The sequence below is a fragment of the Leishmania donovani genome, chromosome 34 (assembly GCF_000227135.1).
Source record: "Leishmania donovani BPK282A1 complete genome, chromosome 34".
Classification (NCBI taxonomy): Eukaryota; Euglenozoa; class Kinetoplastea; order Trypanosomatida; family Trypanosomatidae; genus Leishmania; species Leishmania donovani.
In genome coordinates this window covers 966,050-991,660 of record NC_018261.1, presented here as the reverse complement: position 1 = coordinate 991,660, position 25,611 = coordinate 966,050, and the positions used below count along the sequence as shown (strand labels likewise).

Here is a 25,611-nt window from a genome sequence, read left to right as displayed (position 1 = left end):
GAGAGCGCACTAAAAGGACAAGCAGCGCAGAGGTGAAGGGCGAATTTAAGTGAAGAGGGGCTGGAAAAAGAATGCGCGGGAGAAAGCTTTCTGTTTGGATGACGCACATGTTTACCCCCACACGGGCCGGTGTCTTCGCTGCCACGCACCCCACTCGCTTCGCACCGATCTGGAACGCTGTGGCGCCTTCCTTTTGTTTTTCTCCGTGGATTTTCCCTTGTGACGCCTTGTCTTTTTTCTTTTTTACTTTCTCTCGCTCTTCATGTCTTTACGGGAGGCTGTATGCACCCTTTCTGTGCCCTCAGCGAAGCCCCTCTCCCTGAGCTTCTTTCTTTTCCCTGTCGTGCTTGCATTACTGCGCACTGTTGTTTTGCTTCGTTTTTTTTTTCTGCATTTCGTTTTGGTTCTGCTTTTTTTTTTCTCGTGCGTGTGTGTGTGTTTTTGCTCTTCTCGTTTCCATTCGTTGTCAACCATTACCAATAAAGCAGCCACTCCCAAGCTCTCTCTATATCACTTGTTTCTTGTCCTCGCTCCTTCTCTGGCCTTGTGACGGCCTCTCTATCTCTTTGGTTCCTTCCTTCCCCTCTTTCGATTGCCTTGATGACGGCAGACACACACCTCGGTGCGTGGTATACAGGGTCCCGCACCCACTCTCTGAGGACGCCAAGCAGCACCCCCTATCCCTGCCGCATGCATAGCGACGTTCTGGTGGGGACAGGGTTAGTTACCCACACGACATGGGAAAGCCAGAGCGACCGATCGCTGCGCGTGTAGGCGACCAGAACAAATAAAAACAGAGGATAATGAACATGCAACATAATCCATAAGCGCTTTATGGCGCTCCCAGAGATAAACGCAGAGGCGACGCAAGGGGTGCCACACATACGCACATACGTTACCCCCTTCCGCCCTCCAATCCCGGCACCCCCGCACTTCACCTGCAGATTTGCAGGGTCGTACGGATGGTAAGTGCGGAGATGGGGGTGGGATGTATGGAAAGGGGAGGAGGTGATCACAAGGCGTTGTCGATCAACTGAGCAGCTCTGCCTCTCCTTTCCACACATCCTTTTTTCTTTTCCTCGGTTTGCAGTGGGGGACTATTCCGAAATAGGAGAAAAAAGAAAAAAGATTTGAGTGTGTCTCTGTGTATCCGGCTGCCGCTCCACCCTCGTGCATTGTTCAGCCGTGGCGTTACTCGTCAGTTCGGCGTCACTGTTCTAAGACTCCTTTTCCACTTCTCTGCTCTCCCCTCACCATCTTTCCTCGTCCTATGCCTATGGATCTGCCTTGATCGACTGACCGCACGCCAGCACACACGCATACGAATGCACGGGTACATCTGTGATTACAACCGCGCTCATGCAACCGCCTTTGCGCGCCCCTCCTGCGTCGCTAACGGGAGACAGCCACCACAGTGCGGCGCTGCCCGCGTGTGAATACGTGCCAAGCGGCTTCCCCGCTGGTGGGTCTTACGGTGAGTCCATGCCAGGGTTTGCCGACTCTTTGAACGGAGTCGCCGTAGGGTCCAGCACGATGCTTACGCGTGGTACGCATTCGAGCCAAGACGCCATCCACTACACCGACACTGCAGCGGCGGCCGAGTGGCGTGCCCTCTATGGCGCCAGCGCCGAGATGATGAACTCGACAGCGCACACATTCCGTGCCGGCGGCGCCGGTGTTTCGTACATGACCCCCATCTTCCATCTTACCGCCGACGACGCCACCATCCTGTCCATGGAGCACAACAACCACTGCAGGCTGCTGGGCATCGCCACCTCCAAGAACCAGATTTTCGTCACGTGGACACAGCTTATGCCGGTGATAGAGAACATGGGCATGCTGTGGGCACCCGATGACGACCTCTTTGGCGGCGAGCAGGCCACGCCGGTGGATGAGCGGCTGCTTGAGTGGGACCCGGCGACGATGTCTATCTTGATTGACGAGTTGCCCTACACCTGCACCGAGTTGTCATGGGCGCCGTGGCAACAAGGCATCTACCTCGCTGGGCTCTGCCCGGGGCACGGCATCCGGCTCTATCGCTACTCGCATGGGAATTGGGCGCTGGATGACTGCATCCGCTCCACGGAGAGTGTGAGCTGCTCCATCTCCACAAACTTCACCGTGGCGTGCGCGTGTCGCCGCGGTCGAGTGGAGCTGTGGGTGAGAGGCTCCACTGCGTGTGGCACTGCAGTGGCTCCTGGACCGTCACCCAGCTTGAGTGCGGGTGACGGCACCGCGACAAACGGAGGCGATGGGGTGAGCCACACCTCATGGGTGCTGTGCCGCGTCCTCACGCTTCCCTTCACCGAGGACGACGGCGGCGGTTCCCGCACGCATGACGGCGACAGGAGCGGTGATGCTGGCTCGTCCTCCGCGGTCGCAGCGCGCCATCGCCGGCGAGACACACTTGGCGTCGCCTGGGACGAGTCCGGCGCCCTGCTAGCGGCCGGCGATCAGGGAGGTTCTGTTTACGTTGTGGCGGCCACCCAAGACAGCACGCGGCTGGGCGAGGTGGTGTACCACCGACTGCCGTCTGCTTTGTGCAGCCCATGCAAGCAGGTTGCCTGGTCCCCATCCTCGGGGCGTAGCTTTTTGTGTCTGGCGATGGTGTTCACGACTTGCGTTCGACTGGTGCTCTTTCGCCGGCCGCGCTTCATGAACGCGGCCGGCCTGCCTCACGCGACCCACAGCGTCGGCGGCGGTGGCGGTGGGCGAATGGGATGGGCGCACGGCAGCGTAGCACCGATAGCCGCCAGCCCGCTTGAGGAACTGGCAACGGCGCAGGTGCCGTGCGAGGAGGTCGCAAAGCTGTCGTGGAACAACACCGGCACGCGCTTCGTCACGGCGCATCTCGACAGCTCCGTGAACATCTGGGCTGTTGACTTCAGATACCAGCACCCCGTGAAGGGTGGCGGAGCGAACGCGACCGGCGGCCGAGACGAGGCCAATACGCTGCACAGCGTCGACAGCGCACGCATGGATGGGCAGGTGGAAACGAGCGTGTTTGCCGCAGCGGGGGACAAACGACTCGGCATTGTCGTATCCGTGCGGCGCACCTCCGCGGTGCACCCTTACCACGCCTTGTCGAAGTGATGTGAGCCGACGACGTTTTAGGGACCGCTCTCTCTTTCTCATTCTCTCTCGCTCTTTCTTCCTCCTGCCCTGCTCCTCCTCAGTGCGCCTGTGGCCCTCTTCGAGGGAGACCTCTTGTGAGCGCTGCGGTGTGTGGATGAGCGTGTGCTTGTCCGTTGTGGTTTCTCTATCGTCAGGAATCGAAAAACCCGGACAGATCTGACGTTCTTGCGAGAGCGACACGCATTACGTGGGAGGGGGTAGGCACGTCTATCGGCGACGACAGACAACTTTCGCAGGCGGTCTCGCTTTCTGGTGCTTGCTACTGTGAGAGGCGCCCGCTGCTTTGCTTGTTTTTTTTCCTTTTCGTGCATTGCCCCCTTTCCAACTCCTTGTCCCTCTTGCACAGCTCTTTAGCAGGAAAGCATCAACAGTCACAGCGACAACACACACACGCAGTCGTCGACTGGCCGACGGGCCATTGTTCCCTTTCTCCTTCAGAAGGACCCTCTGCATGCGACGGCGTCACGAGAGTGTGCTACGCATCGTTCACCTCGTTGCTTGCTGCATAGCGGATCGTGTGGCTGTGTGTGTGTGTGTGTGTGGAGGGTCGTCTGTGCTCAGGGTGGCCGATGCCCGCTTCCAGTGTTCCCGAATCGTCATGAGGCCCAGCTGATATTTAACTCCATCTTCACCGCAACACCGCACCGTAGGTGTCTGGCGTCTCGATAGCGTCTGAAATCCTTTCCCCTTTGCCCTTTGTATTTCTCGGTGTCTTCTATTGCTCTCGTCTTCCTCCTGCATATGCACGCAAGTCGAGACAGCTCCTCCGCTGCGTCGGAGCAAGAGCTTGGGTGCCTTTACAAGGACGCCTGTACACCCTCCCCTCCTTTCCACTGATTTAGCGGCGGAGATGCCGGGCTCTCTGAAGGTACAGACCGGCAGGAGCGATGCTCGAAAGACTGTAAAGAAGACGGTGCCTTCGAAAGGCAATATCGCACGCAGTGATGAGCCCGCGGGGGCCGCCCACTCTGCGGCCTCTGCGTCTGTGGCCACGAGCAGCGCTACCACTGCGTCAACCCTGACGAATGCAGTGGCGCTTAGCACGTCTGAGCAAGAGCGGCCAGTAGAGGCGGTCAAGGCGACTATTCCCGCATCCGCAAGTCGAGAGGTGCTTCGCAAGGATCCGATCTACCGTATCATGCATATGCTTCCTCGCTCTGATGTACTGGAGGTGGTGCGCAGCCGTTTTGAAAAGCCACACTGCGAGCGCGCCGCGGCGTATTTTGACCTCTCCTACATGAAAAATCCGCTGCGGCATCTACGCCTGCAGCTTGGGTGTGACGGCCCTACAGGGATTTACTTGTTCTTCCGTCGCATCGCCGCACATCGCCACACTCTGCGCGTGGTGGACTTTTCACGAAATAGGCTGAGCGCCGACGATGCCGTTCTACTCTGTAACACCCTGGGGCTTGGGGTCGCCGGAGACGCAGCAACCGCACCGGGTATCACGAAAGCGTCTTCTCCAGGCGCTGCAGCTGATTCGACAGTTTCGACGGCAGCGGGGGCCTCCGCGCAATCGTCTTCCTCGCTCGAGCTTTTGGACCTCAGCTACAACGCGAAACTCGGCAATGACGGCGCCGTGCACGTCGTGGCAGCAGTGCGGCGCCTTCCGTCAATACGGGCAGTGATCCTAAAGAGTGTAGGCATCGATGATGATGGCGCGATCGCCGTGGCGGATGTTGTACGCCGCTGGCCGGCGCCAGCGGTTTGCGCGAGCTCAGCTACCCCACACGCGCTGCTTCGTCCAGCCACCGCCTCTGCGACCAAATTCTACCTGAACTTGAACGAGAACTACATTGGCGCTCGCGGCACGGACGTGTTGGGGAAGGGCCTGCCACATTACGTTTCACTTACCCTGGCAAAACAGCGGCCAGACCCGGCGCGTAGCCGGAAGCGCTCACGAGACGACGACGGAGCCGCGCGCCGATGAGCGGGCGATTCTCGAAGGCACAAGACAACCGATGCCCAAATGTCTGCGACAGAAACTCACGCGATGCCCCTAATGCTGTTTCTTGCTCTCCGGCTGCGTCTTTTTACCCTTGATGACGAATCGACGGTATCATCGGCTTAATGTCGAGTGGGACGATGAGGACGCGGTGTGCCGTGGCGCGTGGGCGGCAGTGGTGCTAGTGCGGAGCATGAAGGCGGGTAGGTATCGCGTTTCACAGCGCACTTGCCACATGTCGGCTTTACATGTCCTCGCTCTAGTCTCACGCATCTGTGGTTACGTACGGTTTGCAGATTTGCGCTGACCGACCTTGCCTGCGTGTTGGCGCGGGGTGGTTCACATGTGTGCCACAGGGGCGTAATCTCCATATCAGGTGCTTTTGCTGTGATTCTTAAAGGTGGCAACACGCGCATGCAAAAACCAATCAGCGTACAGTATCACGCTCGCAGGTGCGTAGAAGAGGAGGATGGTGGTACGACACACCGCTACAGCGGCTGGTGCTCCTCCGCTTTTGTTGCGCGATCGTTCCGGGCACCCTTTTACGACTACGCTAAGCGGTGTGCTTTTTTGTTGGTATCCCCCCTCCCTGGCTGCCAGGACGCCATGCTGGTTGTGGAGCGAGTCGTTCTCCCAGTCCTGCGCCTCTTCTCATCTGCCTTATTCCCCCTCCCTCCATCATCATCATCGCCTCTTTCACGTTCTCGGTGTGGGCATCCATGCGTCCGGCTGGTCTCTTCCTCTTTCTCGTCCGCTTGCGCACATGCGACGCGCCACGTTCGTGATGCCCCCCCCCCACACACACACACCGGCTCACATGCGATCACAAACTCGCTACCCTTGCTTACATTCGCCGCCATCGTCCACGCGACGAAAGAAAAGAGAAGCAGAGCATTGTGACGAGGTTGCCTTTGTGCGGCGTGCAGCCTCTGTCCCCACGACTCTGTCTTCCGGTGCCCGCCTCATTGGATAGCCTTCGGAACCTTCCGCTTTACCTGCCCGTCGCCATGACACAGCAAGATGGCGGCCCCGGCCCCTCTTCGGCGGTCTCCCCGAACGGGGATGTCAGCGATGTGACGCATTCGACGGCGTACGTGGTGCTGAACGCGCTCATCGACGAGGGCCAAATCTCCGAGGAGCGTGCCGATTACTTGAAGCGAAAGTTCAAAGAACTGCACTCCCGCGTTCTCGCCATCTACAGGCGTGACAACACACTTCTGAAGCACGCGCGACAGTTGAGGAGCCGGCTTGAGGTGGAGCGGCAGCGCATTTACACCTTCGGCGACGCAGCCAAGAAGGATGACGAGGTGATTCAGGCCCTCAAGCGCAACTTAATGGAGCACGAACGTGATCTCGCGGCTGCGTTGGAGCGCGACAGCGTCCTCCAGGTCGAGGTGCTCGAGTATGATCGGCGTAAGCAGCACCTCATCCTTGAGCGCGAGGACGCCATCGCGGCGGAGGAGGCGCGGATACGGCCCAAGATGGAGTCCATGCAGGCGGAGATCACGGAGATGGGGACCCACATCAAAGAACTGGCCGCAGACTTGGTCAGGTGCCAAGCGGAGAAAGATGAGCTCGTCAAGGAAGAGGCGCAGAAGAAAGAGGAGATCGCGAACTTCGCGACCACCTTGGCGCAGGCGAGGAAGCAGCTGCAGAACGTGCAGAGCGACCCTGAACGCGCGAAGAAGCAACTTGACCTCGTACAGGGAAGCCTGGTCGGTGCCCAGCGCGAGCTCTCCAGCACCGAGGAGAAGGTCTTGGCGCAGGCAGAGCGCATTCAGTCGATGGAGCTGCAGCGCAACAGCCGCGCCGAGGACCACGAAGCTGCCAAGAAGCGCTTACAGACTCTACGTGCCGAGATGGACGCGAAGCGAAAGACGCTCGCCACGATGAACACGTCGTTGGAGGTGGAGGTGGAGACACGCCAGGCAACTCAGGAGCGCGTCGCCGAGCTCGATCAGCTCGTCTTGTCGACGAAGATAGCACTCCAGCAGGAGCAGGATGGTGTCGACCGCATCGAGCGTGAGCGGGAAAAGTGCATGCGCATCTTCTCCACCCTGGAGCGGGACATGGAAGACTCGCGGCGCGAGGAGGAGTCTCTGAGGGAGCAGATTGGCCTCCTGCACAGGGAGCTGGAGCAGGTGACGCGTGCCACGGCGCACGTGGAGAAGGAGATCCAAGCCCACCGCAAGGATGCTGAGGTTCGCACGAAGAAGCTGCTTTTTGAGCAGGCCAAGTCGAAGGAGTTCGTCAAGAAGGCGGAGCAGGTGCTCGCTGAGATCCGCGAGGCTGAGGAGACGATCGCTGTGAAGGCAAAGCAAGAGGACGTGAAGCGGCGCGAGCTGGCGGCGATTGCGGTGAAGCGGCAGGAGTTCAGCCGAGCGAGCGCGCGCGAGGAGACCCGCGTGTATTTGGCGCAATGCGAGCTGCAGATGCGCGAGGTTTTGGTCAAGGAGGCGCAGCGGCGCCACAGCGAGCTGGAAAAGCGGCTTGGGAAGGCTATAGATTTGTTTCAAAGGGTGAAGCAGGAGCGGGCGCAGAAAGCTACGCAAATCCAAACGATTGCGCAGGCCATGGCCCAGGTGGCGGAGAAGACAAAGCTGCTCGAGAAGGAGCTCTCCGTGCTGACGCGCGAGTCTGCCCTGAAGGACCAGGAGATCGCGAAGGCCAAGTTCCAGTTGCACGAGCTGACGCACCTGTGCGCTAACCTGCGGCTGGAGAAGAACCGGCAACGCAAGCAGATGGAGAAGGCTGCGGACAGTGAGCGGGAGGTAAAGGCGCAGGTGCGCCGTCTGAACACCGACATTGCGGCGACCGAAGACACAATGGCGGACCTGCGCCGTGCCTATGCAGCGGCGATCGAGAACCGCAACCAGGCCGGCATCCAACTTATTGATCGCAACGATGAGGCGGCGCTGCTTGCGGCCCGCATCAAGGCCCAGGAGTTGGCTATCGCCGAGGGTACCCGGATGACGAATGACCGCGCGAATGAGGTGCGCATGCTCAAGACGAAACTGGGAACCTTGCTGCACGATATCGAGGCATGCCAGCACTCCATCCCGAAGGTATCGCAGATGGAACTGGAGCTGACGCGCCTGAGGGAGGAGATCGAGACGGAGCAGTGGCGCACACAGGTGCTTGAGGATGACATCACAGACCCCAAGAACCCGCATCGGTGGAACCGCGTTCCGCTCGTGCTCCCGGGCAATGTCGCCTTACCGGCAGCCAGTGAGGCGCAAGCCACGGCGGCGGCAGCGGCAATGTGCACCCAGGCGGATAGTGCACCGGCAGCTCTTAGCGCCTCCTCGTCCCCTGGCGATGCAGGACATGCCGACAAAAGCGGTGGTGATGCCCGTGCGGCGCCGGCGCCGGCACTGGTGGGCGGCCCTTCCGAACAGTACGTATGCTTGCAGGCTCGCTGCCAGGAGTTGGAGGCGCGAGTGCAGAAGCTGAACGCCAAGCTGCGCGAAAAGAACCTTATCCTCGAGGAGGTGACGGAGCTGGCGGAGCGCGTCGGCGATCAGGCGGATGCCGGTAAGGAGTGCACACTAGCTCTAGCGCAGCAAGTCAACAAGTATCACAGCAGCATCCGCCACAAGAGTCGCCAGATGATGGCAACCATTGCGGAGCTGTCCCTCTTTCAGGCCTCGAGCATTCAGCTTCAGCAGGAGGTGCAGCGCCTCGAGTCCGTAGTGGAGGAAGCCGAGGAGCGCTTGGAGGCCGGCGAGGCCCCGTACGCAGAAGCCGAGCTGCATTACGAGCGGGAGCGGCAGTGCCAGCAGCGCTACGTGGCCGCCCGCCAGCGCCAGCGCGACGCAGCTAAGGAGAGCGAGACATCTTTGGGGATGCAGATGGTCGCCACTACGGCGGTGCCCCGCCCCAACGCATACGTACCGCAAGACGACGACCTCGGCCTTCCGCGGCCCTTCGGGCCGTTTGCGCCGTTTAAATCGGCGTCGGCGCCCCGCGTGGCGTTCAATCCACCTCGTGCAGAGGCGTCGTTGCCGTCTGGAGCTCAAGGGCCCTCACCTGCGCCGCGATCTATGGAAGCGGTGCGCGGTTCCTCAGTGCCCCTCTCGGCACCTTCGTCCCCGCCGGGAACTTCGGCCGGTATACCGTTCAAAGCCTGTGGCCCCTCCACACCGCCTCCGCTTCCAACTGCGACGGCAGCAGCTGTGACGACGACAGACGCCACCTCCTTCAGTAGCCCCGTTCCGAAGCGACGGCAGTAACGGACCTTGATAGACGTAAGCGACGGCGCAAAAATATGGGGGCTGCAGCGCATCAGCGAAACTGCACTGCCGCCTCGCAAGGGCCTATGCGCGTCAGCCAGTGGACGAGCTCCAGCGGCACTGGTGGTGTAGGATCACTGAGCTGCCATGACCAAGGCACACAAAACAGTTTATCCACGTCTGCTGCACCCCCTTTTTCGTGTGTGTGTGTGTGAAGGGCGGCTTTTGCCTTTTTCCTTCACTCTCTGTGCAGTCCTTATTCTGTTTCCCCTCCGTCACTTGTTGATAAACCCCCTCCACCGCCGCGGTGATGTACAGAGCTTATCGTGGCGCTGCTGCTGCGAGAGAAGGACAGAGCGGAGGAGAGGCAGCCGAGCGTAGACCAGTCGCAGCAGGGGGCATACACATTTGTGGACCTCCACCTACGCCTGTTGGGGGTTTTCGGTGCGCTTTCCTTCTCTTACCATCTCGCAACGCGCAAGTGAAGTTTCGCTGTTTGCTCCCCTCGGTGAAGGGGAGCAGGCGGCCCACTCGATGTACAGCGGGCGACACGCCCCTCCAACCTCCCCTTTTCGCTTTATTTGCCCATGCGCGCGCTCCTTGGCTGCCTCTCAGCTGAGAGCGCACACGAGGGAAGAAGGCAGCGCCCCCGTCCCCATCCCTCATCATCCAAAAGAAAAACACATACACACACACACACCATGAAAAAAAGAACCCCCCCCCCCCAAGTGCCCGTACAGGTGGAACAAGGCAACAGCTGCACTCCCGAACAACAAGAAACCGTTGCTCATCCAAGTGTATCTTCTGTTTGATGACGGGTTGTGTGGGAGGGAGAGGGGCGAAAAAAGTGGCTGCGTAGTAAGCGGGGAAGAGCAATTTTACCAACCGTGCCCTAGAAATGCAGCCGTGCTCCGGGAGACCGGCTCGCCACCTGTGAGGGAAGGATAACGGCGATGGTGCCGCGGACAATTCTCGCTGCATCAGATGACCTTGGTTGGCCGTGCCGTTTTATTTTTCCCTGTTAGTGCACGATATAGCCTTCGCTGAGCGTTTAGCAAACTCAGCGGCAGCTCCCGTCGCACTCCGCCCCCTCTCCCCTTGCAATCGTCTTCATCAGAGCACCACCGTCGTCCCACTCTTCAAACGCAAGCGCTGCCATGCTTGCACGCAGCCAGCTATCTTACCGCTCCGCCTCCTCTCTTGATGTTTTTTTTCTTGCTCCTTCCCGTCGTCCCCCCCCCATCGACATCGGCCTCACTATCTCCAACATTGACGCGCACTATTCCGTTATCTCAGAATCCTCCTTGCGCGGGGCACCTGGAACTCGGCGAAGCAAGCGAGGCACACACACACACACACACACACACACACACAAGGAAAAGTGAAACCGAAAAGTGTGCGCTGCACCTCTCTCAACTGCTCCTTCTATACCTCTCGGCGCTGAAAGATAACTGACCTCTTACTTACTGACACCAACACAAACATGAAATCACCGGAGTCTTTCGATGGTCTGAGCTCTCACTGCCAGCGGGCGCGCTTCCGGGTTCAGGCTTGCTTCGATACGGCAGCCCATGAGCTCATTCTCTCCGCCGAGGCATCCGAGAACTCTGCTCTATTAATCGCAGATGACTGCTCGGTAGAACTACGCGTTGCACCGGTAAGTAGCGGTGCTGCCGGCGCCGCTGGCGTCTCACCAACGACGCACGCACTCACAGCATTGCCGTGGGATTGCAGCCGAATGCGACTTGGCGTCAACGGTATCAGTTACGGCACCGGCCCGCTGGTGTTGCGGGATGGAGACGAACTCACGCTGCACCCCAACCACGTCACAGAGGCCACAACGTCGTATACATACAACGTCAAAGCAGTTCCCGCATCGGCAGATGTGGCTGGGAATGAGATGGGGGATGGGCCCCCACTTGAGACCCGCCCCAGTGCATCTGAAGAGAATCATCGGCTGCGAGTGATCATGTCGAACGTGGAGCAGTACGCAAAGTGGAACAATTTTTACAGCGAACGGTTCACCAACCTCGCCACGGTCAGCGTGCCGCCGAGCAACGGCACTTGTACGACCGGCCAGCTCCACAAATGTGCGTGTGGGTCCTATGTACAGGCAGAGGTGGGCACATCCGATGCCATGCCACGTGGGACACACCCACCCAACGCCGCGCAGACGCCGCTCGTGTGGGATGCAGACGCTGACGTGAGTAAGGCGCTTCCGTCAGCACATGCCCGCACCCTCGTTACGCTGCTCCCCAGCCTCCCCCAGCTGCTAGATTTCGGCTCCCCTGCAACGCAGCCACCGACAGCGCCCCGTGCACCCTTGCCGGCAACGTGCTGCTGCTGTCCGTTCACGTCTGCATCCTCAAATCCGGCGCTGCGGCTCTGCAGAAAGAAGTCGGCTTATACATCAGCGGCCGCGCCTCCCTCTTCTATCGGTGAGAGCAGCGACGCGCAGCAAGTCTGCGAGACCGGCCCGTCTTTGCGTGTCGATGCGAGACAGACTTCTTGGAGCGTCTACGCCCAAGCTCGTCGCGACGACTGTGTAGCCGCTCCACAGGTCAGCAATGCCAAGAAAGCGGTTGATGCGCCCAACAGTGACGCCTTCTTGGGTGGCGCCTCACTTGGCAGGCCAGCTGTAGCGCTCTTGAACCGCATCAGCTCCTTAGAGAGTGCACTGATGGGCTTACGCTACGAATGAGCGAACCCTCGTCGGGAGCTTCCTTTCTTTTTCTCTAACTCCGCCAGTGGTGCCCAGAGATGCGCGGATGGCGGAATTGAGGCCACATGAGTGCCAGCGCCCACCCCGCACCTGTGCGCACACACGTGGGCGAGGTTTCCTGCGTTGTATGTGTTCGCGTCCGAAAAGGGCTGCGTTCCTCCTCCGTTCATCTCTCCTTTTTGCAAAAAAAAAAACGCCTCTGCCTTTTCATCACTCACTCACTTACAGACTGAATGATCTCCAAGCATGCACAGAGAGCGCGCGTCTGTTCCTAGACTAGATCCCTCATTTCTTTTGTTTTCATTTCTTACGTGCATACATGTCACCGATCATACCTGTTCTCTTCTCTCCTGCTGCTTTTTCGTATTATCGTCTCGCTGCCACCGCCCCTCGATGACGGGGGGGGGACCCCTCGCAGTGCGTGGTATCACAGGGTCCGGTACACCCCTGCGCGGTGGGCAAGCCGAGCGGCCACCCTCTATCCCTGGCAATGCCCAACCAGTTTATGGTGGTGTCAGAGTCGGGCGCCTACGACGCGGGCATGCCAGAGCAATGCATCGCTGCTGGTGTCGGCGGTGAGGTCCTGGACGGCGTGGCGTCGGAGCGACCTGCGTCAGTACGCACAGCTTGTGCGATCCCTATGAGGACGCAGGGTGTCGGCGCGACTGGAAACGCATCCCGCCCCCCGCCCCTCACGCTGCCCACTGGTGTGGTGGGGGGAGCCCGAGCCACCTCGCGAGGGATGCACCAGAGGTGGGGACCTGCATGATGGGGCGGGTAGAGTTTGAGGCGACGAGCAGAGCGGGGGGCGGGTGGAGGTTGTGGTGGGGGGTGGCCGTGCTCTCGCATGGCTGAGCTGGCCCATTGCTGCGACGCGCGTGTCCACCGGGTGCTTCCCACCACGCGATGAGGAGAGGCGGGGGGGGAGCCTGCGACAAGCCGGTGGGGTGGGTGGTAGAGTGAGGCTTGACTCATGTTGTATATCAGAGATGGTGGACATGTTGACCAGAAGCGTCCCCCTCCCTGCCATTGCCCGCGCGACGGGGGGATTTGAAGCTCTTAAGGCGAGCGGCTGAAAAAAAAAGGTGCAGTTCGCTTTATATGGGTCGCAGTATAGGCAGAGGGCAGCTCTTCATTGGCAACTGAAGGCAACTTGTTTGAGGTGTGACAGCGATGATGTGATTGATGTGTGCGCGCGTACTATGCAGCAGAGCTGACCGTTGTGCACCAAGGCGCGTACACCCCAAGAGACCAGTACATTCCCCTTTTCCCTTTGCTCGACCTCCGTGCTTCCTGTTGATCCCCGCCGCAGACTCGCACCTGTCTCTTTGCGTACTCGCGACGGCTCTCCGATGCCCGCCCCCTCCCCCCTGCTGCTGTCTGCGCGACCTCCCCTTCTTCATCCTATGCACTGCCTCTCTCCTCTTTCTTCTCCTCCTCACACCCTGCGTGTTCGCCTCCACACGCGCACGCACGCCTGGACACCGACTCTTGCTTGGCCCACTGTTTTATGTGCTTTTTTCACCTTGCCGTTGCCAGCGGTGAAACGCGGTAGGAGATCATTTAGTATCGTCAAAAAGACAGCGAGGTGGGGTGCTTCGCCGCCAAGCACGACAGCCGCGCGAATCCCATACACCATTCCGCGCACTGGGACAAAAAAATCCAGAAGAATAACTGCGGAAGAGATAACAAGGACAGGAGGCGCTCGGGTGTGTGTCGCGCACCTTAACTCACGCAGCACCGGCGGCACGTCGAGTGGCTGTGATTTTTCTCATCAATCTCCTCTGCATCTCCTCTTGTTCATTTTTTTGTACGTCGTATTGCTAGTTGTGCTCTTCACTTCGAAATACATTTTTGAACTCCGCTGCCTCTTTCCCCCCTCAGTTTGTGACTTTGCCTTCTCCTTAGTGCCACGTGTGCCTCACTGTGCGAGCTCGCGAGGAGCGATCCGCTCCGCCTTCCCCATGAACGCGAACTCCCCTCGACGTACACCGATACCCAAACGTCTGCTCAAGGACTAAATCGGATGCTAACGGCAGAAAGGCAACCCTTAACACGCATCAAGCGCTTTTTTTTTTGGGGAGCACCTCTCCCCTTGTGCTAGCGTCCTTTTTCGACCTTTTCGTTATCGAACGTGGGCCGCTGCTTTAGTCCTTCCTTTTTTTCGCTCGTCGCGTGTGTTTCTTGGGCCGTGCATGTCGCACTATGCTTAGAGAGTCAGCTTCGAGCTCGCAAGGTGGCGAAGGCGGGGGAGGCGGACTCACGGGCGAGAACGCTTTCAGTCGATCGGCCCTCTTGCCGGCCTGGGTGCCCCCCGAAGCCTCCACCCTACATCAGCGATCGGCATCGCTCACACCTCAACTGAACTCAACAACTTGCTCGCCCCTGCTGGGCCTTCGCCGCTCAAATGCGTCTAAGATGGCCGGGCATGGTGACGATGGCTTGCGCGGAGCGGGGGCCAGCGCATCACCACAGCCGCCTCTGGGGAACCCTCGCTTCGGCTTGTCGCCGCAGAGAGCGTCGACATCACTGAACATGCCGTCGCCACCACTCAGCAGTATGTATTACTCGCCGCAGGTGCCGCCAGCGCAGTGCTCAGGCTTATCGATTACGCCCACCGTTGCCTCGTTCATGTCGTCTTCCTCTTCCCATTCCCCTACCGCCGCGCGGGTGCTGATGAGCGCCGCGGCTTCGCAGTCGCCGTCGCGCCGCCCAGTACGATTGGCGCTCGGGGCCTTCTGCATGTTAAATGCGGTTATCGCTTTCCTGTTCACGTGGATGATGTGCACGCAGCAGATCGGCTTTGCGCTGACGGCGGCAAAGCGGCGGTGGGACCTCAAGGAGCGATCTGGCGCGACCTGCACGGCTGGCGTCTATTACTTAATCATCGGGCTTGTGCTGCTTATAGACCGACTAAGCTCGACTGTTGCCGTGGTTGCTCAACTAGGCGTACGGCTCGTGAGGGCCGGCTTTCCGTCGATTCTTCGCTGGTTGATGTGGTGCGTTAGTAGAATAGCAGCGTCGAGGGTTTGTGTTCCACTGCTGCGCCGCTTAGCCCCACACGCCGCCATCGCCTCGTCTGAGAATTACCGGGTGCTAATGCGAAGCAAGTCGGCGCGGCCTCTTCGGTCTTCTAGTGCAGCCGTTCCTGCTGTTGGTGCGCCGACGGCGCTCTCGGGCCATGGGCTACTGCCACGCTTTTCATGCAGCCAGATGGGCTCCTCGTTTCAGTGTTCGCAGACGAACTCGATGCGCGAATCCGTGGCCGATTCGGAGGTGGATAGGCGACCGTGCTCCGCCACCGCTGCATCACTGAGTATTCGGCGACGCGGTGGCTGACGTTGTCGATGCATGGCCCGTGTAGCGGCGTGATCGTCCCTGCTGTAAGCTGCCCCGACGGCGCTGACTTTGCAGCAATGTGATCATGCTCTCCTCTGGTGCATCTCCTCGTGCCACGGCGTGGGGCGACTTTGTGTTGTTTTGCTTCGTTTCCGTTCTCTTTGTTGCTCACATCCACCTAACAGTAGCGGCCGCTCTCTTGTACATGCCTTGCTTCGTCTTTGTGTGTTCCTTTGATGTATGCGTGTGGATGTATGTTTCTGACGCATCACCAGTGCGTCTTCCTCTCCCCGTGACAGAGTCTCGTGCGAGGGCCCGAGCTCGAGCGTTGCCTGCTCTCGCTTCCTCCCCCTCTTCGTCCATCATACATAGTCGCGCATTGCCTTTGGGCGATTTCGAAGTAGAGCTCGATGAGGGAGACGCGTGACAACAGTGGCGGACGCTCACACGCACTCGCGGCTGTGCTGCCTCCTCTCGCTTCCCCTTTTGCTGCCGCTGCGCGAACCCGTTGTGTGCGCGTTTTGACGCATGTTCGCCCTTGCTCAACTCTCCTCCCCTCAAATGCTGCATTGCGGCACCAACGTCGTTGAAAAGGAGAAGAGTGCGCATCGACCCACCCACACCTATAGATGGTATTTTGGGCGGCTTTTCTCTCTCTCCGATTCTGGCTCCATGCGTCAGCAGCACGGCGTCACGAGGACCGGGGCGGGGGGGGCGAGAGGCGGCGGAAAGGGCACCACACATCCACATGAATATACCCTCACAAGAAAGAGAAGCAAGCACGTATTCCCTGTGCACAGCAGCAGCCGTTCTGCAGAGGTGGCGATTTCATAGTGTAGAAATGCAAAACCCACCCACCCACCCACACCCACACACACACACACACACACGAGCGCGAATTGCAACAAGGGCACAGCTCCGGCTCTGAGCAGAGATGGACGAGGTGCGATGACAAGACGAGAGGGAAGGCGCGCTACTTCTTGCCGCTCCTTTTTTTTTCGCGGTGTGCCACTGTGGTAGAGCAACCCCACTGCATGCGCGAGGCGTAGAAGCGGTGCCCTCTTCGATTCACTGTTGTGCATCGACAGCTTGTAACCCCCTCTTCTCTTCCGCCTCTTTTCTTGCATGCTACACGCTCCATATTTGGCGCCTGCGCAACTCCGCCCACTAAACGTCAACGGCGGCGACGGCTGCTGATAGTGTCCGTTTACTCCACAGAAAAGAAAAAACAACAGCGTAGTCGCTCGGTTTTCGTACTGCAGCATTGGGTGAGTTATCGGGTGCCATACACCCACATAAGGACACCATAGCGGTGCTCGTGTGCTTCTTTCTTCGTACTGTGCACGCCTGTATCCCCTTTCTCTCTTCCTCTCTACCTACTCTGTTTACGTGTTGAGATTCTTCAGGGGGGGCGGGGCGCTGTTTGGTTGCGCGTCTTACCCGACGACGTGGCGTTGTCTCCTCGTACTTGTTATTTGTTGCTCTTTGTTGTATGCGGGCTTACCGGCATTGCGTAAGCCACTAGAACCCACGTACATTGAGTGCAACAACAGCCTCAGCGATACACCTACTCTCTCACATACGTGCACGCGCGCACGTATACGCGCGTGTTGCCATATCGACTGTCCCAAATCTTGCGCAGGTTTCTTTGATCAGGAGAAGAGTCACCTTCATGTGGCGCGGCTTCATATACATACACGTACGCAAACAATTTGATTTTTTTTTTTGGGGGGGGGGCCTCGACTTTGCATTACGCATTTCGGCCAGTCCCCGCTCCCGGTCCCGCTTGCACTCGCTCTCTCTCTAACACACATACACGTGTTGTTCGTTTCGTGTCGTTTACCGCCTTTCTACTACACACATATATATACATATATATGTATGTGTGTATTTTTTTTTTTCGCGTGTGCTCATTGTGCGTTTGGTTTAGTATCGTTCTTTCATCAGCGCTTTTTTTTTGTGCATTCGGGGGCGCCTCCTTTTCCCGGCTCATTTGTGACGCACTTGTCCTTATTTTTTCTTTCTCTTCATTGCTTTTTTTTTTCAGCGATTTTAGTCTCTCAGTGTCTCGTGTGCTGGTGGCGCACAGGTAGCAGCAGCAGCAGCGGCAGCGGAATCCGTGTTTTCCATCCGTGTTCTGTCGTCTCTTCGCCTTTATCTCGGCTTAGGGTGCCTTGTGGTGCTGCGTCTCGCGCGCACCACCAGGCCCTCATCTGCCTACCAAAACACACGCACACACGTCCAGCATCACTACCCGCTTTCCTTTCTGCTGTCTTTGCCCTTCGCGCCCGCTTTGCTCATCTTCGTACGCGACTCCTTCTCTTCCCCGTTCCACCCCTTCACAGGTTACATCAACGCCGACCAGCAGACACTCATACAGGTGCGCCGCTAGGTATCTCACCATGGGTTTTGGCACCCGCTCCTGCATGGTGTTCTGCTACCTGAACGGTGTCTGTGCGGTGTTCATTAGCTACTTGTTCAAAATAGGCATCGACTCGATGGCAATCACTTCGGTCATCAACAAATGGGATCGGCAGGAAAAGGCGCGTGCGTGCCGCAACGCCGGTATTCTGTACTTGATCTTGGCGGTGGCGGTGACGGTTAAGGATGCGATAGACACCTGTCGTGAGCGGCGCCTGAGCAGAGGCGTTGACCAACGAATGGCAGAGTACGGCGTGGCTGACGCACACGCTGGCGCGGAGGAAACCGTACCTCTGCTTGAGTGTAGCGCTTACGTCCACGGTGACGGTACGCGCCGCCGCAGTGTTGCCGGGCGTGGTGGCAGTGGCAGCGGCGGTTACGGTGGTGCGTATTACTAGGAGGATGCACGCGTGCATCTCTCTCTCTGTGCGCATACTTCTCCATGCAGCGTCAGTGTCGACTCGCAGGCAGTTTTCCTTTTTGACGTGTTGATCTGCGGTCGCGTGCTGTGGTCCCTTCGTGGCAAACGAAGTGGTGCAGTAGTGTGGACATGCGCGTTGGTGTGCATGCGCCAACGTCCATGCCACTGACGTCTTTCCTCGTCCCTTCACTTTTTCTTTCGTTCTTTCATATTGCTAGAACAAAAACACAGGAGGGAGGAGGATTGAGCAAGCGTATCGATGTACAACGTGGGCAGAGGGCAGCACTGCCGGCGACCCCTCACTGCGTGTGCGTGTGTTTGTCATGTAGGACGCAGCGAGCGCAAGAAGAACGGCGCAGATGATGATGCCGTCTTGCACGAACAACGCTATTGAGCAAAGGAAAGAGAGAGGAAGGGAAGAGAAAACCGGAGGAGGACGCTGCTCCACGTGCTGCCCAAGAGGAGACGACGCAGCACGTCACAGATAGCTTTTGGTACTCCAGCGCAGACGCGGAGATGGGTGCGTTTCCGTTGAGGGAGGGGCGTCGATGACGCACGGTGCACCGCTTCTCAGCCGTGTGTCTTTTGCTGTGTGGCCACGCAGAGTCGCTGCGCGAGCACAAAGGCGAACCTCAGCAGCGCGCCACCACGTGGACGGGCACGCGTTCGCAATCGATCGGACAAGTAAAAGCAGCGAGCCGCGGCGCTCGTGTAGTCGAGTGCACGGTGCACTCACAGAGACGACCCATGACACGCTATGCGTCTCTTCATATTGGCGCCTCGTTCCCATGTGCCTTTGAGGTCTACCCCCTCTCTCCGAATTATGCGCTATTCCTTTTCCTCAAAAAAATTTCACCGCTGCCAAACCTTCATCAACTCTCTTCCCTGCGCCCTCCCCTCACCCCACACACAAACTCAAACGCCCTTTTTCTTCACTCGCTTCTGCAGCCGTTAACATCCGGATCGACTTCAACACGGATGACTACCTCGAAGGTCCATTCGCAGCGCAGCAAGAAGCTGCACCAGCTGTCTGCCAAGACGAGCAGGGTGAACCGCAACCGCAAGGCACCTCGTCTTTACATGAAGGGCACGCTCGCCGGCTACACGCGTGGCCTGCATGGTCAGACCAAGCAAACTGCACTGGTCCGCGTTGAGAACGTCAACACCCGCGAGGACGCCACGTGGTATGTGGGCAAGCGCGTCTGCTACGTCTACCACGGCAAGAAGGTGAAGCGGTGTGTGCGCTGGAGCAAGGCGCCCGCGCGCCGCAGCACCACTCGTGCCTTGTGGGGTCGCGTGACACGCCCGCACGGTAACGCCGGTATGATGCGCGTCAAGTTCAACGGCGCGTCTGTGCCGGCGTCCGCCATTGGCCGCCGCATCCGTGTGTACCTGTACCCGAGCCAGATCTAGAGAGCCCCACGAGCCACGAAGAGGGAGGGCGCCCGTAGCGGGGTTTTGAGTCGATCTCGAGCACGATCTCTTTGTGGGAGCTTTCGCTTCGTCGACTGACTCTCTGCACGGTACCGGACAGGACGGTGAGGGATGGATACGACTGAGTTACGAAAGCAGGAAAACAAGACGGCACGGCTGGAGGGTTGACTCTCGCAGCTCCTCCACACCCTTCTCTTCTTACAAGTTGTGGGTGTTGGCGGCGGCGGCGTGAGTGGTCTCGGTTTCCGTACACCATCTCTTCCTTTTCTTTTGTTCTTTTCGCTTTCATTATCTACGACGGACAAAAACGAAAACAAAAACACACACAAACATACACCCGAACCCGCAAATAACCCACGATGCCGCACCGGCCACTTCACGTGATGGCCGGTGAATGGAGCAGTAGATGGGGTTGTGACGCGCACGCTTCGCTAGAGGAGGATGAGAAGTAGGATGCATCGCCAGCGTTGTCGAAAGGCTCCACTGGGACTGTCGCTTCAATTCCAACTGTTCAGGCAGCGCCGATGTTCACACACACCGAAAGAGGAAGACGGTGCTGCACTACTCGTTAGCCCTGCCTGGGGAGTTCGTGCGTGTGTGTGTGCCGCTCTCCCTCTGGACGCCGCTGTCTTTCTGATGTGACCACTTCAGAGATGCCGCCCTCTGCATAAGGGCTGTTGCCATGCACACGCACGCGCGCACACAGGCGCACATATATATGGACACAGACAAGACTTTTCTCCTCTCTATGCACCCCGCTCCCTCTCGCTCTCGCTCGTGCTGTTTTTGTTGTTTCACTATCCTGTTCGGGAGGGGTACCGTTTTATGGGGCATACCTGCACACAGGAGAGAAGGACGGACGTGAGGACCGCAAATCGGCTCCCCCTCTCTTTCTGTCTTGAGCGCCTAAACTCACGCACGGCCACATCCACCTATTCCCACCGCAACCCCCCCCCCCAGCAGCGAGCTCCCGCTAGCTTCGCGAGCTTCCGCGCCGCTTATTGTGCTTCTCCTTGTACAGCAGTTTGCTGTTTACCAACGGCCATTTCTGCTGTTTGTGTGTTACCTGCTGCGGTGCTTTCTTTCGTTTCACCGACATCCCCGGTGGCTCTAAGCAGACGAATCGAGGAAGCTGTTGAACGAGTGCGTACCCCCCAATCCGTGTGTGAGCGGCGTCATCGCTTAGTTGTTTTCTCACTCTTGTCTGAAACACGTTGCATGGGGCCGTCCACACACACACAGACAGATACACACACAGGTCTATTTGTCATGTGGCGCACACCAGCTCGCCGTGCTGAGCTCTCTCTCTCTCGAAACTCGCCCTTCTCTCGTGTTCACGTTTAGCTGGTCCATGAGGTGTGCGCTCTGAGACACTACCCTCGCTCGGCTTCCCTGTACTTCCCTCCACCCCCTGTTGTGCTCCTTCGCCTCTCCTTCCCTTCCTTTCCCTCCCCTCCGAAACAGAAAAAAAAACAGAGGCGCTTCACGTTTGCCTCGCTGCACTTCATTCCAGTCTCCTCTTACTAGTCTTGTGCGCTTACCTTCTTTTTCTCGACTTATCTCTCACTCTCTTTGCCTGTTTGTCCGTTCTCCTGCTACGCCGTGTGTTTTGACTTCGCTGAGTATGCTGCAACAGGAGGCGTTTCGAATACACAGGAAGTCTAGCGACGCCACGGCTAGCGTCGGCACGGGATACCAGGACGATGCCGTCGCCACCACCACCTTGCCGTGCACTTCGACTTCTCACTGTGTGCCACCATCGGCTTTGCCAGCTCCTAATGGATGCTCTTCGACGGCGGCGGTGGGGGCCGGCGAAGTCGCGGCGGTTTCATCAATATTACCACCACCAACGTCGTCTTCAGCTGACGGCGAGCAGATGCTGAGTCTCCACACAGTAGTGCAGGAGACGCATGCCGGGACGAAATCACAGCAGCAGATCTTGGCCGAGCGCGCGCGCGCCTCGTTTCGCCATGACCGCCGCCTCCAACGAGGTCAGAGAGATCCCAGACAGACCGACGCACTCTCATCGTCAACGCCTCACTACCCTCATCCTTTGATGGGCTCTCCAGCGTGGGTAGCACTTCCAGAGTCGGTGGTGGCACACAGTGAGGAGACCGCCTCGCCTTCACTGCTGCTTGATGGCGCCGATGAGCGTAACTGCGTCTCTGCTCGCCCGACTGCGTGGATGTGCAGCTGCTCCTCCGTCATGAACTCCACTCCGCCTCAGCTGCTTCCGCCATCCGCTGCATCGACGACGAGCTCCGCAACACTTGGTGGCCGCGCGGGCGGGCTGGCGTATCAGTTTCTCACCGCGGAGGATGACGAGGGCGATGTGGAGTACAAGTGGCGCCTCACCGGCATCTCGCCGAGCCGCTTCCAGCACCTCGTGACGCAAATGCAGTTTCGCGTCTCGGAGGGCCATGGCCAGTGCCTCTACGAGCTCGGTGTCTCCGACGACGGCACCCCTCGCGGGCTGACCCGGCGGGACTTCAACGAGTCCGTGCAGACCATTAATCGTATGGCAGCTCAGCTGCAACTAGAGGCGACGCTGCTGCAATGCTGTGTCGTCAGAAAGACTGCCGCGACCCCGGCCGGAGGCAGCGTTTCCTCCCCATACGACAAGTTAAAGATCAGTGCGGCAGAGCGCGCGGAGCGAGATGGCGAACAACATGAACCATGTCACAGCAAGGAGAATGAGGAGGAGCTGCTGTGTGGAGAGATTATGCTATCGCGGCGTCAGGCAGGCAATAGCGGCCACGATTTGAGCGTCGCCTTCTGCGGCGCCGTCGGCTCCGGCAAGTCGACGCTGATGGCGGTGCTCCTCACGTCTCGCCTCGACGACGGCTGCGGTGGAACGCGGCAGGCCCTGTTCAACCACAAGCACGAGCTCGACACAGGGCGGACAAGCTCGCTGGCGTCGCGGGTTTGGACGGTGACGCAGACACCGGCTGACACGTCATCAGAGCTGAAGCGGCCCGTCAGTGCAGCGCAGCTGCCGTCGCCCAGGGATTCGCCCGCTGCGGCCCTGCGCGGCTCCGCTCCCAGCTGGTCCTGCACCTCATCTCCTGCGGCGCCGCTGCCACCATCGACGCTGCCTTTCACGGGCGCCTCGCCTCGCTCCATCACGCTTCTCGACGCTGGTGGCGACATCACTAAGACGATGCTGTTTTGCCTCATGAGCCGCAAGCCGGATTACGTGTGCGTGTGCGTAGCGGCCGACACTGCCGACGTCTCCGACGTCTCTCTCTACGCGGAGGTGTGCTGCGCCATGAACACACCGTTTGTCGTGGTGGTCACCAAGAGCGACTTGGTGGAGGAATTCGAGCTGGATGGCCTCATCATGGAGCTCGCCATTGCGCTGGAGGTGGTGGGGTGTGAGTCGGAGCAGGTGGACTCGACACTGATGGCCGCGGCGTACTGCCGGGCGTGGCTACCACGCCACCGCGACGCCGCCGTGGAGGGGGGTGTGGGCACGACGACTCCCATTTCCACCCCAAACACGACAGCGGTCCCGCCCCGTGCCGAGCGGCTGCGCGTGCCCGTGTTTTGTGTGTCGTCGGTGCAAGGGGGAGAAGGTCTGGAGTTGTTCCGCTATTGCCTCTCCCACATACAGAACCCTCCTCCCTCGCCTCTGCTGAGCCCGTCTTCGTGGGCCTCAAAGCCCCCCTTTGAAGTGCTCCTTGACTACGCCTTTGCCGTCGATGGCGTGGGGCATGTTGTGCACGGCCGCGTTGCACGCGGCCCAGTCGAGGTGGGGTGCAGCTGCTACATCGGGCCTGGCAGCGACGGTCGCTTCTATGCCGTGCTTGTGCGCGGCATCCACGTTGACGGTGAGCACGTGAACGAGGCGCAGGTTGGCGACGAGGCCACGTTCGCTCTGAACCGACTGCCGGACGCGGTGACGGTCTCGCACAAGGGCAAAGTTCTCGTGCGCCAGCCGGAGACGGCGGTGTGGTCTTTCCAGGCTGCCGTCTCGGTGCTGTCGCAGTCGATAAGCGCGCATATGGAGCCGATCATGTACACTCGCAATGCGCGTCAGGCTGTGTGCGTGACTTCTGTGACGCCACCTGGCAGCGAGGAGGAGAGCGACGCCGCCGCAGCAGCCGGCCTTCGCGAGAGCATCCTCGTACAGTGCCGTTTTCTCTTTCGTCCAGAGGTAGTCAGCGCCGGCGACGCGGTGGTGCTGCACTGGGCCCCGCGCGGCATTGCCGTTGGCCGCATCACGTCCATGAACGCGCCGGCCAAGGTGTAGACAGAGATAGAGGCTGATGTAGAAATTGGCGGCTAGACGGCAAATACCCGGTGACTCTTCACGGAGAGGAGAATGCGTGCGAGTAGGTGTGTGCGTGTGTGTGATCGCAGGGGCGCGGGGTGCTTGTGCCGAGATGCTGGAGAAGCGGCAGAGAGAGAGGCAGCTGGAGGGGTTAGTGGCGCAGCGCGCGTTGCACTAAAACTCCCCTCCTACAGCGAAAGTTGAGCAGAGTGGTGGCGTTTCGTACTGCAGGTGGAGATACTGTGTGCGACTGCCTCAGCAAGGGCTGACACTGCCGCCTCTTCGCCCCCCCCCCCCTCCCTCCCTCCCTTTGTTGCTCTTCTTTTCACCTCCTCAATTCTCTTCTGCATGCCTGCCGGCTCGCGCGCGTATTCCCGCAGACCCGTTTTGCACGGAAAGAGACATGACGAACGGCCAGCAGGCGCAACGGGCTGCACCTAGTTTACGGTTGTGCCCCGCTTTGCTGTTCTTGTCGTTTGCACTCTTCTTCAGTCGGCCACCCAGCTCCTGAACCCTCCGCAGATGCTCCTCTGCCTCTTCACCCTTTTTATTCTGACAGTTACCCCCCCCCCTTTTTATCTTCGTTTCTGTCTCTCCAGTTGCACCTTCCACTGTGGACCCTGCCGGCAGTGCTGCTGCCGCAGCGGGCGTCCTGGGAGAGGAAGGGTATGCGCGTGGGCGAGGAAACGTGGGGGCGAGTTAGCGGTGACTGTGTAGAAGGGTGTGATCTTCTCTGTGCGTGCTCTCTTTGTGCTTCCTTTTTTCTTTCCTCGTTTTTTTTTTCTATGCCGTGTGTCTCTGCGTGCGCGAGCGTCGAAAGTGTGGTGGGAGCATGCGAACCCAGTCGAGCGGGTGTGCTTCCGCCGGCTCCCGCGCACACCTACATGATGAAGTGTTGCTGCGCGTTCGGCCATACAGGAACGCGCCGCGGCTGTCGTCCGACTTGCACCCACGCATACACGAAACGGAGAAAGCCAATGAGGAGATGGGAGGCTGGTACTCACCACCGCTGCTGTGATTTAACTGAATCTCCCTTCTGTCATGCGCTGCCCTTCTCTCGTTCACCTTTGTTGTTTCACCAAGCCGAGAACGGAAAGAAAACGACGGGTCACTTGTGCTGGCCTTCTACGATGGAAGAGTGGCTGCGGATGACCCACCCCTCTGCTTTCTTGTCGTCCAGTGTATCTTATTCTCTTTTATTATTATGCTTTATGGCGCGCTCCTCTCCCATGAGAAGACACCTCGGTGCATGGTATCAGGGCCCAGCACCCACTCTCTGGGAAAGAAAAGAGCCTGCGGCGTGCCCTCGGGTACGTTTGCAGACGCTTGGTGTCGGCGGGCAGGTTTGAAATGGCACTGCCACCGGTGCGCCGCGCGAGATCCGCGGATCGTCCGACGCTCGAGGCAGACCGCGTTTCACGCAATGGTGTTGCGCGCAGGGATGCCATTGCACGCACCTCACTCGCGCTGCACGGGCCTCCGCCGTCGTGTGTATATCGCTGCTCCCCACATCCTCCGTCCCCTGACCTGGGAACGGCGGGCTGTGAGCGCTCTGTGTGCGCGGGCGCATGCGTATCGGCGGGGCTCTTGGGGTGGCCCCTTCCGCTTGACGCAGCCACGCCTGTGAAAGAGGTGCGGGTCGAGGACCAGGTGGGGTGCCCTTTGCTGCCCCCGACTAACAGCAGCGTG

The 25,611-nt window shown here is 59.2% G+C and overlaps 8 protein-coding genes across 8 annotated transcripts; all 8 read left to right on the top strand.

The window, feature by feature from the left end:
* Positions 1-1,482: 1,482 nt before the first annotated feature.
* Positions 1,483-3,093, top strand: LDBPK_342300 (hypothetical protein, conserved; the record flags this gene model as incomplete). The annotated part of the gene is made up of 1 exon (XM_003864341.1): positions 1,483-3,093. The coding sequence occupies one exon, from the start codon at positions 1,483-1,485 to the stop codon at positions 3,091-3,093; it is 1,611 nt and encodes a 536-aa protein (XP_003864389.1).
* An 892-nt stretch (positions 3,094-3,985) lies between these two features.
* LDBPK_342290 (hypothetical protein, conserved) lies at positions 3,986-5,065 on the top strand (the record flags this gene model as incomplete). The annotated part of the gene is made up of 1 exon (XM_003864340.1): positions 3,986-5,065. The coding sequence occupies one exon, from the start codon at positions 3,986-3,988 to the stop codon at positions 5,063-5,065; it is 1,080 nt and encodes a 359-aa protein (XP_003864388.1).
* Positions 5,066-6,087: 1,022 nt separating this feature from the next.
* Positions 6,088-9,312, top strand: LDBPK_342280 (hypothetical protein, conserved; the record flags this gene model as incomplete). Its single annotated transcript, XM_003864339.1, has 1 exon — positions 6,088-9,312. One exon carries the CDS (start codon positions 6,088-6,090, stop codon positions 9,310-9,312), a length of 3,225 nt encoding a protein of 1,074 aa, XP_003864387.1.
* A 1,483-nt stretch (positions 9,313-10,795) lies between these two features.
* On the top strand, positions 10,796-12,013 carry LDBPK_342270 (hypothetical protein, conserved; the record flags this gene model as incomplete). Its single annotated transcript, XM_003864338.1, has 1 exon — positions 10,796-12,013. One exon carries the CDS (start codon positions 10,796-10,798, stop codon positions 12,011-12,013), a length of 1,218 nt encoding a protein of 405 aa, XP_003864386.1.
* Positions 12,014-14,239: 2,226 nt separating this feature from the next.
* LDBPK_342260 (hypothetical protein, conserved) lies at positions 14,240-15,373 on the top strand (the record flags this gene model as incomplete). Its single annotated transcript, XM_003864337.1, has 1 exon — positions 14,240-15,373. The coding sequence occupies one exon, from the start codon at positions 14,240-14,242 to the stop codon at positions 15,371-15,373; it is 1,134 nt and encodes a 377-aa protein (XP_003864385.1).
* A 2,402-nt stretch (positions 15,374-17,775) lies between these two features.
* LDBPK_342250 (hypothetical protein, conserved) lies at positions 17,776-18,192 on the top strand (the record flags this gene model as incomplete). Its single annotated transcript, XM_003864336.1, has 1 exon — positions 17,776-18,192. The coding sequence occupies one exon, from the start codon at positions 17,776-17,778 to the stop codon at positions 18,190-18,192; it is 417 nt and encodes a 138-aa protein (XP_003864384.1).
* A 1,001-nt stretch (positions 18,193-19,193) lies between these two features.
* LDBPK_342240 (ribosomal protein l35a, putative) lies at positions 19,194-19,628 on the top strand (the record flags this gene model as incomplete). The annotated part of the gene is made up of 1 exon (XM_003864335.1): positions 19,194-19,628. The coding sequence occupies one exon, from the start codon at positions 19,194-19,196 to the stop codon at positions 19,626-19,628; it is 435 nt and encodes a 144-aa protein (XP_003864383.1).
* A 1,645-nt stretch (positions 19,629-21,273) lies between these two features.
* On the top strand, positions 21,274-23,901 carry LDBPK_342230 (hypothetical protein, conserved; the record flags this gene model as incomplete). The annotated part of the gene is made up of 1 exon (XM_003864334.1): positions 21,274-23,901. One exon carries the CDS (start codon positions 21,274-21,276, stop codon positions 23,899-23,901), a length of 2,628 nt encoding a protein of 875 aa, XP_003864382.1.
* Between the last annotated feature and the right edge of the window lie 1,710 nt (positions 23,902-25,611).